The following is a 17,200-nucleotide window of genomic DNA, read 5'->3' as shown; positions in this document are numbered from 1 at the left end:
AAATGCAACTGTGTTCATGTGTGTATTAATAAAGTTTGAACTTAAAGTAAAAAAGAAAAAAAACAATGACAATTAATGAAAAAGCCATTAAAATGCTTATTATACTTTAAGTATAGAAGTAATATTATAAGCATTAAACCAGAACATGAATGTACCGGTAGCAGTTAATGTCCATTCCAATTTTGATGTCTTATTCCATATTCACATTATGCAGTGTTTTTTTACAGTAAAAGTTCCAACAAAAAGACCCGCCCAGCCACTGCGCGGACATCAACCAGGAAAAAAACAAACATCTCACGTAGCTACAGCGCATCAGACCTGAGTCTTGCAGGGACCTCAATGCTCAGTCGAAGCGGCACTGCAGATGCGAGGCCAATCACGAGCTCGCGGTTGAAGAAGGTGTTGAAAAACGAGGCAAAGAACGCCCCCATTACACCAACGGTAATTGTATGCGAATTAAGCACCACCTTGTACCTTTTGTGATCTTAGGCAAAAGGCTGGCCTGACTTTTGACCCTGTCCCTTTTTAAGCACCACCTTGTATCTTTTGTCATCTTAGACAGTGATTTTTTGCCCAAAATTACAGCCACTTACAGACTGCTTTTCAATGGCAGAAAGTAAAATTTATCCCTAAAAATCTAACCAAAATTTCCCCAAAAAGATGCAGAACTTTTCTAAAAAACTAAATTATTGTATTATTTGCTTTTTGTACAGGGATATACATGTAATTTTGTAACACTTTAGCAATTGCTTTCGCCCAATTGGGTAAAGTACGGAAGTACGGGTACCAGCCCAATTGGCAAAATTGTGCGCTAAAAAACCTGAAATTGGGAACATTCGTGTCATGAAGTCTTCATATTGGGAAATTGGTGTATTTGGTTTTTGCTCCCAAATGCTTTTAAATTGATAACTAAATGTTGTCAAGTTTACAACATTGTATTAACTTAGGTTCAAGCCATAAGGCTGCATAAGGAAACTAAATATTGCATTTTATTTAATTAAAAAAAAATAATTCAATTGTGATTTGCCTGTGCGGATTGCTAATCTGGGAAGACACTTTACGCACATGCATTAAGCCCCGTTTTCTCCGATGGAGGCTAAAATTATTTCTTCATTGATTATTCTCAGAGGATAGACGGTCAGATGATATAGGCATTTGAGAAGATTATTCACCATTGTTATGCGCCAATAATATATTAAAATCAACTATTAACTTCTTTACTTACGTTCATTGTGTGACTAAGTTGATAATTCGCTAACGGCTTTTACTCAAATTGATTGAAATCGGCAGCAATCTCTAATCAGATGTAATTGTTTATTTAAGCTGATAAGATCGACGGTTACACCAGTCAGTTTCCTTTGTCTCGATATCCGGTTTCTGACAGGTGTTAATGCAGACTGCGTATCAATTTTGCGGGTCAATAATACGGCGATGTATTAAAGCACAGTCTAAAGCTGAAAGAGTTTACTATCTGGAATGGCATTTGTCAGGAAAATATTCGTTTGGTAAAAACGTCCGGCGAACAATTTTTTTCCTGACAAAAATCGTTCGCCGGACGTTTTCGCCAAGCGATTATTTTATTCGCCGAATTTGCTAAATTTTTGCCATTGGCGAATCTGGCGAACGGCAGCGGGAGCCCTGAATAAACAATGATAAATAAATGCACACAAATTATTTCTTCATTTACAGGACGAGAAGATCTTTGAGCTGATTTACATGAAGGGATGGAAATTACGTTATAAACTAACAATGTTAACGTTACAAACAAAACTAAAAAATTAAACAAAAACGTAAAACAAAAATACCAAACTATTTCTCAATGGACAGGATGAGAAGATTCTGGAGCTGATGTACATGAAGGGGGAAGGAGAGAAGATGGAGGCGAGGGAGAGGCAGCTGCGGGAGATACAGTGGGAGCGGCAGAAACAGGAGGCTGAGGCGATACGACTGGCGGGCGAGATGAGGCGCAGACGTATGCTGGCTGAGGAGAACCGAATCCAGAAGTTGAAGAAGGTAAAAATTTATACCTGGGCTTAATGTTTTAAGTGGGGTCCCAGAGCACAGGCTAGTCAGGGACGACACTTTTTCACGTATAAGGCTGTTGGAGCCAGAACTTGAAGAAGGCAACACTTCAGCCTCATTCACAGATTTTGAAAAAAAACTAAGAATTTGTGTCATTCATTTCACAATTTGTTTGTAAGACTTGTCTTGATGATGATTTTTGAGAGATTATCCAAAAGTTGGAGAAGGTTACTTTCTCCAAGAGAAGAGAAGGTAGCTCGGCTTTTATTTTCACTCCTTAAAGCTTAAAGACTTGGGGACTGCACAAGCTAATCTTGGGAAAACACTCTACACACATGCAATTAACCCTGTTTTTCCCTCAGCAAGTCTAATATCTTAGTTCAGTTTGAAGCAGAACTGCAGCTTAGGCTTCAAGATAAACAGAAGATTAGCATAAGGCTGAATGTTTGATATCTTGTTTAAACTATTATCAAGAATAATAATTGCATTTTATTTTATTTAAGTGTGGAGCATGTATTTTATTTTATTTAAGTGTGAAGCAGAACTGCAGCACAAGGCCAAAGAACAGAGGTTCAAGAAAAAAGTAGCATAAGGCAGAATAGTTAATATTTTATTTAAAATATTATCAACAGGGGTGTGATTTTTCCGCGGATCCGTGGATTTCCGCGGATCGGGTTGTCCCGGATGTCACTTCTCATATTTGCGTAAATTCGTTTTAAAAAATGTGGGGGAAAGGGATTACCACCGATTTCGCGGACGTATTTCATAAGCGGCCCGAAATATCCGCGGCCCGCGAAATCTCTCCGCATTTTACACTGGTAGATTCTGTCTAAGCATTTTTAAAACGAGCCATATAATTGGCTGTCGTTTCCCAATCTTCCAATTAAAATCGTGTTCTTAAAATGCGCTCAGCTGATTTGTTTGCAGATGGCGCCGTTGTGAAGAGAAAATTAAGATAATTGAAATAACAAATAGCAATCGAATAAACGACTGACATCACGTAATCTGATAGGAATAATGAAATGTGTTTGTCAAAAAAAACAACAACAACGTTTTAGATACAAGCAACACATATTTTGTTAAGAAATGTGCCCACTGAATTTGTGTCACGGAAACCAGTGTTTGCAAATTGGAGTTTAGTCTACTCGCGAAGTAAAACAATTTAGAAGAGTATCGTTCGAACATGGAAATAGACAAACATGATTTGATTTATATGTCTGTGGGTCTGTGTATAATCAGATTCATATGCATATTCTGCTTTATTATGTTTGTCACGCTGTTCAGTTAACTGAAATAGCTTTGAACTGAGTGAAGATGTGAAATGCAAGATATTTAAAGGTAAACAAATTAGATATATTAATTTAACTCAGTTAATACATCATTAACACCAGAAGAACAATCAAGTGTGTTTGTTTATATTTAGTCTATTTACTGTAATTCAATACATTGAAAAACTGCTGCTATTGTTCACAATAAATACTTACTTAACTGTTTACTTTGCATCCTCAGTATGTTAAATGTGAAGTTTAACAGGTTTTTATAAAGAAATATTGTTATGAAGTTCAAGAAGTTGTTTATTTTAATGTCTGTTTTTAGGTTTGTCATTGCGTTATGCGCGCCATTCGCGTAGTCAAAATCAGTCAACAGAATTTTCCTCCCCTCTGACTTTGCCTCAATCACACCCCTGTATCAAGAATAATAATGGTATTTTTTTTTAAGTGTGAGGGGGAACTGCAGCAAAAAGGCCAACGAACAGAGGCTTCAAGAAAAAGTAGCATAAGGCGGATTATTTTATGTCTTATTTCAAATATTATCAAGAATAATGATTATATTGTATTTCAGTGTGAAGCAGAACTGCAGCATAAAGCTGAAGAACAGAGGCTGCAGGAGAAGCAGGAGCAGCTTCTCAACGAGACCAGTCGACGATGGAGGACTCGCTACCTGACCGTACAGAAAACACAAGCGTTGAAAAGTATCGAAAAAGTCGAAAAGGAGCAGCTCAAGAAGAGAATTCAAGTGTGTATATATTTGAGATTAAGAATACACGACATGGAATACAAGGAAAGCAAGATGTTTTGAGCTCGACTATTATATATGAAATATATATAGTGGAGCTATCCTACTCACCCAGGCGTGGGCGTGAGCGTCTGTGTTAGCGTCTGCGTTAGTGTGCAAATGTTAAAGTTTTCGTACTACCCCTAATATTTTTTTTGTCCCTTGACATATTGCTTTCATATTTTGCATACTTGTATACCAACATGACCCCAATCTATAAACAATAGCAGACAACTCTATCAAGCATTTTGTCATAATTATGGCCCTTTTTAACCAGGTTTTCCGAAGGAAAAAACTGGTTATTAGATTGGCGAATGCGGGCGGGCTGGCTGGCTGGCGGGCTGGCTGGCTGGCTGGCGGCTGGCGGAATAAGCTTGTCCGGGCCATAACTATGTCGTTCATTGTCAGATTTTAAAATCATTTGGCACATTTGTTCACCATCATTGGACGGTGTGTCGCGCGAAATAATTACGTCGATATCTCCAAGGTCAAGGTCACACTTTGAGTTCAAAGGTCAAAAATGGCCATAAATGAGCTTGTCCGAGCCATAACTATGTCGTTCATCGTCAGATTTTAAAATCATTTGGCACATTTGTTCACCATCATTGGACGGTGTGTCGCGCGAAATAATTACGTCGATATCTCCAAGGTCAAGGTCACACTTTGAGTTCAAAGGTCAAAAATGGCCATAATCGAGCTTGTCCTGGCCATAACTATGTCATTCATTGTGAGATTTTAAAATCATTTGGCACATTTGTTCACCATCATGGGACGGTGTGTCCCACGAAAGAATCACGTCAATATCTCCAATGTCAAGGTCGCCACGACTAAAAATAGATTTAAAAAAAAAAAAAAACTTACAAAGGGGGTTAATTTTTTTTGGTCATTTTAAAAGTTCAGTTTGAGTTTTCTCCCTTTATCAGATTTTTTTTTTCACAATGAAAACCTGGTTTTGTGACAATTTTGTCCCTTGTTCCACTTAGAATATGTAGCAAATGTTAAAGTTTGCGTACTGCCCCAACTATTTTCAATGTCCCTTGACATATGGCTTTCATATTTTGCATACTTGTTTACCAACATCACCCAAACCTATAAACAAGAGCAGACAACTCTATCAAGCATTTTGTCATAATTATTGCCCCTTTTATACTTAGAATATGCATATTATTGATAAATCTATGTTAAAGTTTGCGTACTACCCCAAATAATTCCTATATCCTTTGACATATTGCTTTTATATGTTGCATACTTGTTTACCAACATGACCCTAACCTATAAACAAGAGCAGACCACTGTATCAAGCATTTTGACATAATTATGGCCCCTTTTACACGTAGATAATTGAACATTTTGCTTAAATTGCCATAACTTCTTTATTTATGATCACATTTTATTATTACTTTGACAAAACAACACTTACCTGAGTACCACAATGGATTCCACCAAAACAATACCCCACGCCCCTACCCAGAATCCCTTCCCCGACCCAACCACTTCCCCCCCATTTTTTTTTTAAACATCATCTAATAAATTACCACACCCCACATTATACCCCCCTCTCACCCCCCCCCCCCCCCCCCAAAATTTTTTTTTTTTCCTTTTTTTTTTTTTTGAAAGATCGTCTAATAAATTATTGAATATGAACAATTTCCCCATGATGGCTTACGTTATACTGTCAATTACTCGAATAGTCGAGCGCGCTGTCCTCTGACAGCTCTTGTTACATTAAATACTCCCTGAAATATTGTTAAATATACAGTACTTCTGTAGAATAATATTTTTTGTTGGAAAATTTATGTTTACCACTTTCAACGTTTTTCTGGAATTCATTAGCCGATGCATATTTTCACTGTAGGAAAACAATGTGAGGGCATTAGAGGCAGAAGAGGAGGAAATGAAGGAACTCGTTCGACAAAAACAGGGCCGACAGATTCTGACGGCCGCTCAAAAAAAAGAGGCTAAACTTCTAGAGGAATCTATGGTAATAAATTTTAGCCGCTGTAAAACGATGCTTAATGCATGTGCCTACAGAGTTGTCTCAGATTAGCCTGTGCAGTCCACATAGGCTTATCAGGGACCACACTTTCCACTTTTATTGTATTTTTGTTTAAAGGATGTCCCTCCTAAGCAAAAATCCAGTTAAGGTTGGACGTGTCGTCATTGCTCAGCCAGTGCGGACTGCCAGGTTAATCTGGTATGACACTACGCACATGCATAAAGCCCCATTTGCCTAGAGCGAGCCTTATTTGTATACATGTATTACTAAGGTGCAAAGTTTTATCTGGAGCTGGGGATGTGGTCAATCAGCATCACATGTCGCATTTTAGGCATCCCTGAGCGCAAAGGGACCGGTTTAAGCTTTTGTGACCGGCCTCTGTCTTTCAAGGATATGCAATCTCTTTAAATGAAATTTCCTCATTAACAACTATGCCACTTTGATTAAATTTTATGTAAATGATCCTTGGCTTGTCCTCTTCAAAATTTACATAATTTATTTTCTGGTGTAGTGGGTAAGACTAAGAAGGTCACTGGAGCTACAAAATAGTTGTTGAAAGTGTAAATGAAGGAGGACGTCTTCTGTAAAGCAACAGAATTGATTTAATCAAACCAGAATAATCTGAAGGTGGTCCTCATTGAAAGTAAGCCTTTTTATTTTGAGCTTAAACACCGAAGAAGCAGTATAAAAGGTCCCCAAGTTCACAAAATTCACCTGTACACTGGTGTGTTAACAGCAGAAAACAAAAATGATTTTTTCATAATATTGCAGTTTTTATTTAATATTTTCCAATGAAATTTGGCATACATATACTTTGGTATACAAAAAATATGTATTTGTAATTTGGTGATTATAAGTTATATAGTTATTGGCTTATAGAAAAAAGTTTTTGTTTACTGCTTGAAATTCAAATTTCCCTGTAAATGCTAAGCACCGCCCACTTGAAAGGTTATGAACTTCTCTCCAATAGCCAATAGCTAGCGAATGACTCAAATCAAGTTTACATGTAAATACAGATTCTATACTATACCAAGTATGCTGTCTGCTCAAACACGTGTTTCTATTTATAAACAGTCTAAATGTTAGCAGCAAATCACTGGTAGATTAACCCAGCCCACAAGTTAATGCAGGTTAACATTTTACCACCGCAAAATCAAGCAGTTGAGATCCGGCTTTTAATGGGATGAATGCATTCAGTTTATTGAGACACTCTTGAATTGGTTACCTGCGTAGAACAAGTACTTGGTGTCTTTGGGGTAGATCTAAAGAACATTCCCACAGCAGGGGATCAAACCTGTGACAAGCTGGTTGCTAGGTGGATAAAAATTCCGCTGTGCAAGGGCAACCTTTTTTAAAGCACTAATGAAGCTTCTTAAGTTTATTTCAAATTTAATACTAATTCAGCATTTATAGTATAATATTTTGTCATATTGGTAAAGCAAGTAAAGTGACATTTTGAATACTTTCTAGCGTGTGATGATGAATAACAGAAGTGAACGACGAAACTTTGAAGACCGGTGGAATAGTTTATTGAAAGACACGCAGTAAGTATTAAACAACTGAAGGAAAAAATCATATTAAAAAAGCCTGATTTTTAGCAAAAATTGTATTGAATGCTTGGTGTTCAGTGAACAATACAAGACAAATAATCAAAGAGTTGTTAACTTGTTAGGTAGTCTGCAGATGCATTTGGAGTTGTTCAAGCATTATTCATGTAGTAAACATTTCTCAGCGATTCCAATTGAAGCAGAAACCTGCTTCTTGATGCAAGCAATTTTTAAAATTTCTCACTTTTGACTCCTGCATATAACCTGCTTTATATCATGTTCATGCAAATGCTATCATAAAGCTAAATCAAACATATATTTCTTATCACACAATTTCTGTTAGCATAATATTACACTTACGTTTTTGCGAAAACAACATCTGCAAAGTATTATTTTAACAAATATTCAAAAACAAAATAACTCTTAGCTTAAATAAAATGGCCTCTAAAAATTTCAAAGACCTGTGTTTTTTTTAAGCACTGGGTAATTTGACTTCTTTTTTATGCCCCCAGATCGAAAGATCGGGGGTATATTGTTTTTGGCCTGTCTGTCTGTCATTCATTCATTGTGTGTGTCCAAAAACTTTAACCTTGGTTAAAGTTTGATAATTTTTGCAATATTGAAGATAGCAACCTGATATTTGGCATGCATGTGTATCTCATGAAGCTGCACATTTTGAGTTGTGAAAGGTCAAGGTCATCCTTCAAGGTCAAAGGTCAAATTATATATGGCTTCAAACGGGCGTCAAAACTTTAACCTTGGTCATAAATTTTGCAATATTGAAGATAGCAACTTTATATTTGGCATGCATGTGTATCTCATGGAGCTGCACATTTGAGTGGTGAAAGGTCAAGGTCATTCTTCAAGGTCAAAGGTCAAATGTAAGGCTTCAAAGCGGCACAATAGGGGGCATTGTGTTTCTGACAAACACATGATCATCTCTTGTTCAAAATCTATTGAAATCTCTGATACCTTTTGAAAAGTTAAAAAAAGTCCCCCACCCCCCTAAAATCACACGCCCAAACTGTAAACCCCACATCCCCTCCCCACATACAAATTACATTCATCATGTTTTCTTATGTTTGTAGGGAAAGTCCCATCCCCCCTTCCACCCACACGCCAAAACCTCCACTCCCTCAACCACCGGCAAATTACATTCATTGTGTGTTTTCTAATGTTTGTAGGGAAAATATAAACGTGTTGCTGAAATCTATGAATGCCAAGCAACCTGAAACATTCTCATGTTTTCTCATGTTTGTAGGGAGAGTATTGACCTCTTGCTGGAATCTATGAATGCCAAAGACCAGAAGCATAAATCCAAGTATGAGCAGTTACAACAGAGGCGTGAGAATGAAATCACCTTGAACAGGTGAGAGCTTTAAAATATGAAATAAAAGAGGCTTTTTCTGGAAAATCATGGCTTAATGCATGTGTGTTAAGTGTCATCCTAGATTAGACTGTGTGTCATCCTAGATTAGACTGTGTGTCATCCTAGATTAGACTGTGTGTCATCCTAGATTAGACTGTGTGTCATCCTAGATTAGACTGTGTGTCATCCTAGATTAGACTGTTCAGTCTGCACAGGATAATCAGGGACAACACTTTCCACATCTACTGGATTTTTTGCTAAGAAAAGACGAATTCTGTTAAGGAAAATTCCCCATAAGCAGAAAGTGTTGTCCCTGATTAGCCTGTGTGGACTGTACAGGCTAATCTAAATCAGGGAAAATTCTTAACAAACGTGCATTAAAAATCTTTTCACAGAGCGTGGCTTATTTAACCCCAGTCTTCCCAGAAAAAGGCTTATATAGTATTGATTCTGTGATATGGCTGAACAATTTATGAAAAACATCGAGAAAAAAAATTACTTACAAGATATGACCCACTACTGACTAATAATTGCATGCTCAGCTGATGATAAGTAAGTACATGTTCTTAACGATAATTGATGAGATCATATGCATGCTTCAGACTGGATCGAGAGAAGCGCGCCCTACAGGCAAAGCTCTCACAGCAGCAACATGAGAACGAGATGGAAGAGTGGAGGGACAACATCATGTCCTCACGAGAAATTGTGAGTTACAGCTGGGAATGTATTCATAGATATCTGAACCCTTTCCCGCTTACGTATTTCGACGCATGTGTATTCCCTTAGAATACTGTATTTAAGTGAAGACCTTTCTTACTAGTTTTAAAGGCTTCATTCCCAAGTCGAAGATACTGATGAGCAGTATTCAGCATAATGCCTAAACAGAATGGTTGCAGCCCTTTTCACTTTGCTTCCGAGGGGGAAAGGATGAAGTTGTTATTGTGACTAGCTGGCACTGGGACTGTGAAAAAGGGCACAATTGCGAATAGCTTTGTTCACTAGCAATTCCAGACTAAAATCTGGATAACCTGAACAGAATGGTTGAAGCAGCGATGTTTTTCCTTCTTTATAAAGTACCGGAAAACGGCACTTTCCCATTTGGGAAAAAAAACTACAAATTTCCCAATTGCTGTCAAATATTTCCAATTAAAGATTTCCAAAAATTATTTTTTTTTTAAATAAAATGCAATATTTAGTTAGTTTCCCTATGCAGCTCTATAGCTTGAACCTTAGTAAAAATAATATTGACAACTTGACAACACTTAGTTATCAATTTTAGAGTATTTGGGAGCAAAAAATCAATTACACCATTTTACCAATCTGAAGACTTCACAACGCAAAATTTCCCAATTTCATTTTTTTCGCACACATTTTTCCCAATTAATCTGGTGCGAGTACTTTTCCCAATTGGGCAGAAAAAATCCCTGTGCAGCCATTTCACTTCGTGACTAGCTTGCACTGGAATGGTGAAATAGGCCCCAAAGGCAAATAGTTGGGTTCACTAGCTAGTGCAAACTTAAACCTTTAAATAATTTTTAACATGCAATTTTAATTCTGAGGCACTTTGAAAAAGTACGCTTTTGCGCTGATGGCTACAGAAGATTTAATGTGTAGCACGTATCATAAGTTTTATGTCAAACAAAAACTGTAGTTGACTCTATAAAATAAAATCTGTATGTTGTTCTAAAATTGTAAACTTTCACCCATGGATTATCATTAGCATTTTAGAAAAAATAACTTTTTGATCAACCAATTTTGCAAGGGTTCTAGAAGGCTCTTATGTAATATAACCAGTAACAGTTCTGGAAAAAGAAGCAAGTTTTTCAATGCATTAAAATGATTTATTTGGTTGTTTTTTTGAAAACTAATGAAAACTCTGCCTTCACTTATGCATTTTAGTCCCTCTCAGAGAAAATGGGGCTTAATGCATGTGTCTAAAGTATTGTCCCAGATTAGCCTGTGCAGTCTGCACTGGCTCATAAGGGACAACACTTTTTTCCTTAACTTGAAGTGACCAAAAAATCCATGAAAGCAGAAAATAATGTCCCGGATTACCCTGTGATGACTGCATGCACATGCATTAGACCCTGTTTTCCCAAACAAGGCTCATTTAAATGTTATGTCCACATTTTTTGTAGGCTGAGCGTCATGCGACTGAGACCCTGGCGGAGACTATTGAGAGGAAGGCTCGTAAAGCACACGAGGAGAGAGTCAGGAAAGAGAAGGAGCAACAGAAAAACATTAAAAAGTAAGAAAAAGAAAAACATTTAAAAGGAGCAAAAGAAAAATATTTAAAAGTAAGTAAATAAAAAAAGTAAGCAAAAGAAAATATAAGAAAAAAAAGAGGAACTATTTAAGTTAGGATATTGGCTACATAAATGGTGTGTTAATAAAGTATGGTTTTTGTTATGTGGAAATACTGAACTAATTGTTTAAGTAGCAAAAAAGAACAACATTTAAACCTAAGAAAAAGTAAAGTACGAAAAATCGGCTACATAAATTGTGTGGTGATTATGTGAAAATATTGAACTTATTTTTAAGGAGGAAAAGAAAAAACATAAAATAGTAAGAAAAAGAAAGAAAATGGTTGGTTCACATTAAGACTATTATTTGAAAACAGGTCCAGTTATAAAATGAGCACAAGAGATTTTTAATATGAAAAAGTAAGATAATATAGTATGCTTTATGTTCCGTGTGATATTTGAAAACCTGACCAATAGGTGCAAAGAGAAACATGAAACAGAAAGAAAAGCATGCTACATAAATTGTGTATTGTGTGACGTATGGTTTGAGAAAGTTGTTGCACGTTCAATATTCAGAAACCTACATAATGTTTAAAATGGATAGTTGAGTCCCCATTGAAACACATAATGTCTGTTGCATTATTATTACAACCTTATTTTCTACATGATGCCGCATGTTGCTTATATGCCATAACTGTGACAGGGTCTAGTTAAACATTGCAACACTATTCTATTAAACAGTTAATATTTGGGGATGTCTAACTTTTGTTTGAATTTCTAGCGACATCACACGACAATATCAGTTTTCAAAGCTAGTGAATTGTTATGCCCCCGGATCGAATGATCGTATTGTTTTTGGCCTGTTTGTCTGTCATTGTATGTGTGTGTCCCAAAACTTAACGTTGGTCATAACTTTTGCACTATTGAAGAAAGCAACTTGATATTTGGCATGCATGTGTATCTCATGGAGCTGCACATTTTGAGTGGTGAAAGGTCAAGGTCATCCGTCAAGTTGAAAGGTCAAATATATGGCTTCGAAGCGGCGCAGTAGGGGGCATTGTGTTTTACAAACACGGCTCTTGTATGATATTAAAATGTGAGTTGAATTATTTTTCTGCTTCTCCCCTCAGAATCCACCAGGAAATCTCACAATGGAAGAAAAGTCAAGAGTCTCTAATACAGCTGAAGGACAAAAAATCAGATCTTATACAACAGGAGAAAGAGCTTACTATTCAGCAGGTAATCAATATTGTATTTTATTTTAATGTTTAGGGAGTGGGGCTGGGGCCTTTTGAATTCGGAAAATTAGCATCATAAAAACTTTAGTTGTGTGGCTTTTTTTTGCTAGCAAATGCTTTAAAATTGAGAATGAAAGTGGGGGTTTTTACATTATATTTGCTAATGTTTAAGTCATTGAACTGGATATGAAGATATACTGAAGGTAAAGATTTATTTTTTTTAAGCATTTTTTTCCCCGGGCGGGGGGGGGGGGGAGACTGCACAAGCTAATCTGGGACAACACTTTACGCACATGCATTTAACCTAATGTTTCCAGAACTAGGCTTTTATATAATCTTCTATTCTTTCTTGTATTCAGTCAAGGCATGTCGCGGCATCAGGACAGAAGCTAAGAGACTCTCTAAGAAACAAGCTGGGAGGTGAAACTTTCGACAAGATGGCCATGAAGGCGGAAATGTACAACAAGTTTGAAATGGGGAATACTTTCTTCTCTGCAGAGAAAAACACCTCGCATGTAAAGCTGCATTAATACTAGCTAAAATATAAAATTAGCGTTGTAAAACTCTAGTAAAGAAACGATGACATTATTTGCTCTTCAGAGAAAAAAACAGCTGGGATGTAAATTGCATTATTTCAAGGGAAATTCTGAAATAAGTCAAATGAAATTAAATACAGCTTTTTTTCCTTCAGAGAAAAACAGCTCGCATGAAAATTTATTTTTGCTCTAGAGAAATTCTGAAATAAGAAAAAAAACACATTTCCTTCAGAGTTAAACTGCTTTTAATAGATCAAAATTAATTCTAGAAAAATGTTGAATTTCGCTATAAGATTTATTTATTGTCTCATATGTTTTTATACGCCCGTCTATGACGGGACGTATTATGGTATACCCCGCGTCTGTCCGTCCGTCCGTCCGTCTGTCCGTCCGTCCGTCCGTCTGTTAATGTCGTACGCTACGTCAAATATCCTTTGACAGATTTTCTTCAAATTTTAACACAATCTTAATATTGATAAACCCTGATCCCCTTTCGTTTTTGACGGAATTCTGAATTGTCGTTCCAGAGTTATGGGACTTTGTTCGTCAAAATTTCGTGATTTCATTGAATGTCCTACTGTAGCTCAAATATCCTTCGATGGATTTTTTTTTTTTTTTTTTTAGTATCCCTGAAAAATTGAACAAGGTGAGCTTTTTTCTATTCCGATTGTACACTACCACTTACCCATCTACATTTCTCTTTTATTATTGGTCAAAATATCTATAACAGGTTTACTTCAACTCCATATCCTCTAAAGAAATGCATACATATACTCAAAAAAAGATATGGTATGAATGTCAAGGAGACGGCGCTCCATGCTCATGTACTTATAAAATAAACCATGTATTCAAATACAAATAAACTGAAGTAAAAAAATGATTCAAAGGGTTATTTATTACCTTACTACTTCATTGGCGAACGACGGGCGTATCATGCGCTCATGGCGCAGCTCCTCAGTTCATCATACAAAAATAACTGTTTATAAGCACTTATAATAGAAATTTCTTTATTAAGATAATTCAGTAAAAAGTTACTTTCTTTGCCCTGGTGAAAATGAGCTGGCAGTTATTCTTTCAAAATTCTTTAAATAATTAAAAAATGAATGTATTGTTGTAATAAATTTTACATGAATTTAAAGTTATCAAGTGTGGGTGACTGGTGTGGACTGGCTGGTGTATCATTTTATTTTCTTGTTGAAGACAAAGTGCCTTGACCTTAAAAAAACCACACCAGCAGCAGTAGAGGTATATACACATGTATATTCTTTTCCAAAAGCTGGTGCTGTTGAAATGATGTTCAAGTGAGTGGTTACTACCGCTTGATTGGTCATTGTTGGCTCGGATATTACTTAAATGTATTAAAATGTAAGGAGAATGGGAAAAAAAATAAAATAAACATTTTTAATGCTTTCGGCGCAGAATGCGTGTACCCGGGGTACATTTAAGTAGTACCGGAGCCGACAATGACCAATCAAGCGTAACTACCACTATTTGAATCAAAGGATGTATAGTTCTTTATGTTCCATGTCAGTCAAAATGATTTTCAAATTAAATTTTGACATGGTTGTTTAGTGCCTGGGTACAGAATTTAGGCGCATGCATTGAAATGACTTAAGTATGTGTTTAAAAATTAAAGTAACATTACTACTCAAAATCAACGAAAATTGCGCACAATTTTTCGTAAAATAAACTTAACCATTTAAAAATCATTGTTCCTTATGGCAATTGCTGAAATTTCAATGCCAGATGTGGTATGGTAAAATAGATGTTTGTAGATACAAAATGCTCGTTTTTATCATTTTTTTGCATATTTAATTCCATTCTAATTTTCCGCAACAATATCTATTCATATGACACATGAACACAAACATGGTGTTTGTGTGTCGTATGAATATATATAGTCAGGGAATAAAAAAATGTAATTAATTGTGTCACAAATAAAAAACGAGCGTTTTGTATCTTCAAAAATCTATGTAATCATACAACATCTAGCTTTGAAATTGTGGCTATTGCTATAAGGAACACTAATTGTTTAGGTGTTAACTTTATTTTACGAAATACTTTACAAAATTTTCGTTGATTTTGAGCGTTATAGAGGCTTTAAGCACATGTTGTTTATTTTACTTTTGAAAGTTTTAAACTTATGCTGTTCTTTTAGCTACAATAAGTCAAGTAGTATTTACCTTTAATGACACTGTGATATTTAAACATATACATGTAGATTTGAGTTATATATATTTTATTACGGTTTTATTGTTATTTTATTGCTCTTTATTTGTATTTTTTAGTTTGTCTGCAAGATTTCTAGTTCAGTTTTTTGAAGTTTATATTGTTAAAATTTACTTGCATGTTTTATTGACTCATTATAATGTGGTAGCTTTATCAGAGTACAAAACATATGTGGTACTGGTAGTTATTGAGATTTGTGAGTATAGCATTTACATGCCTTCATATTCATTTTAAGTCCCTTAGATGTTTCTCTGTAATATATACTACAAAGGGCTGGATTTCTAGACCTTTATTCGGGGGTGGGGGTGGATGCGATTCTCAAGTGAAATGTTAGAGTGAGTGAAAACAAAGATGTAAATGCTGTAAGATGTTCTGTTTAAAGGGACCTTTTCACGTTTTGATGACAATAAAATGACAAATTTGAAAAAAAATGTTGCGGATTTGCATATTTCGTTGTAGTTATGTTTTTTGCAAGGAAACAGTAATACTGGACACTTACTTTGCTCTTAAATACATGTATCCATTATATGCATCTTTTGATGATATAAAAACCTGAAAATTATGAAGCAATACAAACGCAAATCGATTTTATAATTTGGAAAGTTCTGTTGTTATTGTTATATTGTGTGATATTGCGAGGATTGCTTATATAAAGCATAAAATACACGTATTATTATGTCAGCACGGATGATTGGGTGGTTATAGCGTTTGACTTTTACTCCAATGATCAGTGGTTTCAGCCCAAATGTGGATTACTTTTTTTTCTTGATTTAATTTTATTTTTGTTTTATACTGAACCTCTTTAGTTCCGATGTTTACATTTATCTATTTAAAGAATTTAATGACAAACTACCAAATATGCTAAAATTTGTGAAAAGGTCCCTTTAAACTAGCTGAGTGCGATTCAAGTCTCATCGGACACATTTGCTGTAATTGTTCAATTCTAAACAGTTTGAGACAAAGTTGAACATAGGAGACTTTTGTTAATGTTGATTTGCTCATAACTTAAATGACCACATTAGCTAATTTATTGGAAAGTTCTGTTAATTTGAAATATGCTGTGCGCCTTAAAGGGGGTCACTGGTTCGAGCCCTGGTACCGGCTACTTTTTTTTCCTTGTTTTAATTTTATTCTTGATTTTTTACTTGAGCTTTTAAGAACAAATGTTTACATTTATCAATATAAAGCATTTAATGACAAACTTCAAAATATGCCAAAAACTGTGAAAAGGCCCTTTTAAATGTGCCTTTTTTTGTGTCTTGTGTACACTGTATCAAACATTTCAAAATCACAAAAAATCTACATAATCATGTGAGACATATTTTTAAATATTGATACATTTACGTTTTACCGTTCATAATGAAAAAATCTGTAATTTTTTGGTGTAAATGGTACATAATAAACCCGAAAATAATTGACTTTTTCAGTGAAATTTCTACAGAGATATATTTGCTGCTTAGCGTGACATTCTCATATAATTAGTGTGATTATTCTTTTTCATTGACTTTTTCAAGACCTGGTGTTCTTTTAAAGGAAAAAGATGTCATTTCGTTGATCTTCATACAACTGTATCATTACCATTGAGTAGACATTCCGTAAGCATTTATGCCAACATTCCAGCATTTTAGTATGTAATTTTAGATACCGGTATTGCTAAATGTGCTATGAATTGATGTTCACATTTGTCATTGTATTGTAAATATAATTATTATGTCTAGGTCACGAAATATTATTTATTGAGAATAAACTATTTTTACATGTTGATGCGTTGAAGGTTTTTTGCAGCTTGTCCATCAATTGTCATCTGTTTGTTCATAAATTATCGCCTGCTTGTCCATCAATTGTCTGCTTGTCCATCCTAGTCGTCTGCTCTTCCATCAACTGTTCTCTCATTGTCGTCTGCTTTTCCATCATTTGTCTTTTTTCAATCAATTGTTGTCTGATTGTCCATCATTTATATGCTTG

The 17,200-nt window shown here is 35.5% G+C and overlaps 1 protein-coding gene across 1 annotated transcript; it reads left to right on the top strand.

Annotated features, from left to right (window-relative positions):
• Positions 1–245: 245 nt before the first annotated feature.
• LOC127855666 (trichohyalin-like) lies at positions 246–13,195 on the top strand. The gene is made up of 10 exons (XM_052391421.1): positions 246–441; positions 1,828–2,013; positions 3,865–4,038; positions 5,933–6,058; positions 7,544–7,617; positions 8,882–8,989; positions 9,592–9,694; positions 11,128–11,237; positions 12,363–12,471; positions 12,830–13,195. The coding sequence occupies exons 1-10, from the start codon at positions 340–342 to the stop codon at positions 12,998–13,000; spliced, it is 1,263 nt and encodes a 420-aa protein (XP_052247381.1). The 5' UTR covers positions 246–339; the 3' UTR covers positions 13,001–13,195.
• Positions 13,196–17,200: the final 4,005 nt, after the last annotated feature.

This window comes from Dreissena polymorpha, chromosome 13 (assembly GCF_020536995.1).
Source record: "Dreissena polymorpha isolate Duluth1 chromosome 13, UMN_Dpol_1.0, whole genome shotgun sequence".
Taxonomy (NCBI): Eukaryota; Metazoa; Mollusca; class Bivalvia; order Myida; family Dreissenidae; genus Dreissena; species Dreissena polymorpha.
The sequence above is the reverse complement of the archived record's forward strand: the minus strand, read 5'-3'. Positions and strand labels throughout refer to the sequence as shown.

Coding starts and splice junctions, on each gene's coding strand:
- LOC127855666 (XM_052391421.1), top strand. CDS start 340: ATGCTCAGTCGAAGCGGCACTGCAGATGCGAGGCCAATCACGAGCTCG. Junction 9,695..11,127: donor TCATGTCCTCACGAGAAATT/GTGAGTTACAGC, acceptor CATTTTTTGTAG/GCTGAGCGTCATGCGACTGA. Junction 12,472..12,829: donor AAGAGCTTACTATTCAGCAG/GTAATCAATATT, acceptor TCTTGTATTCAG/TCAAGGCATGTCGCGGCATC.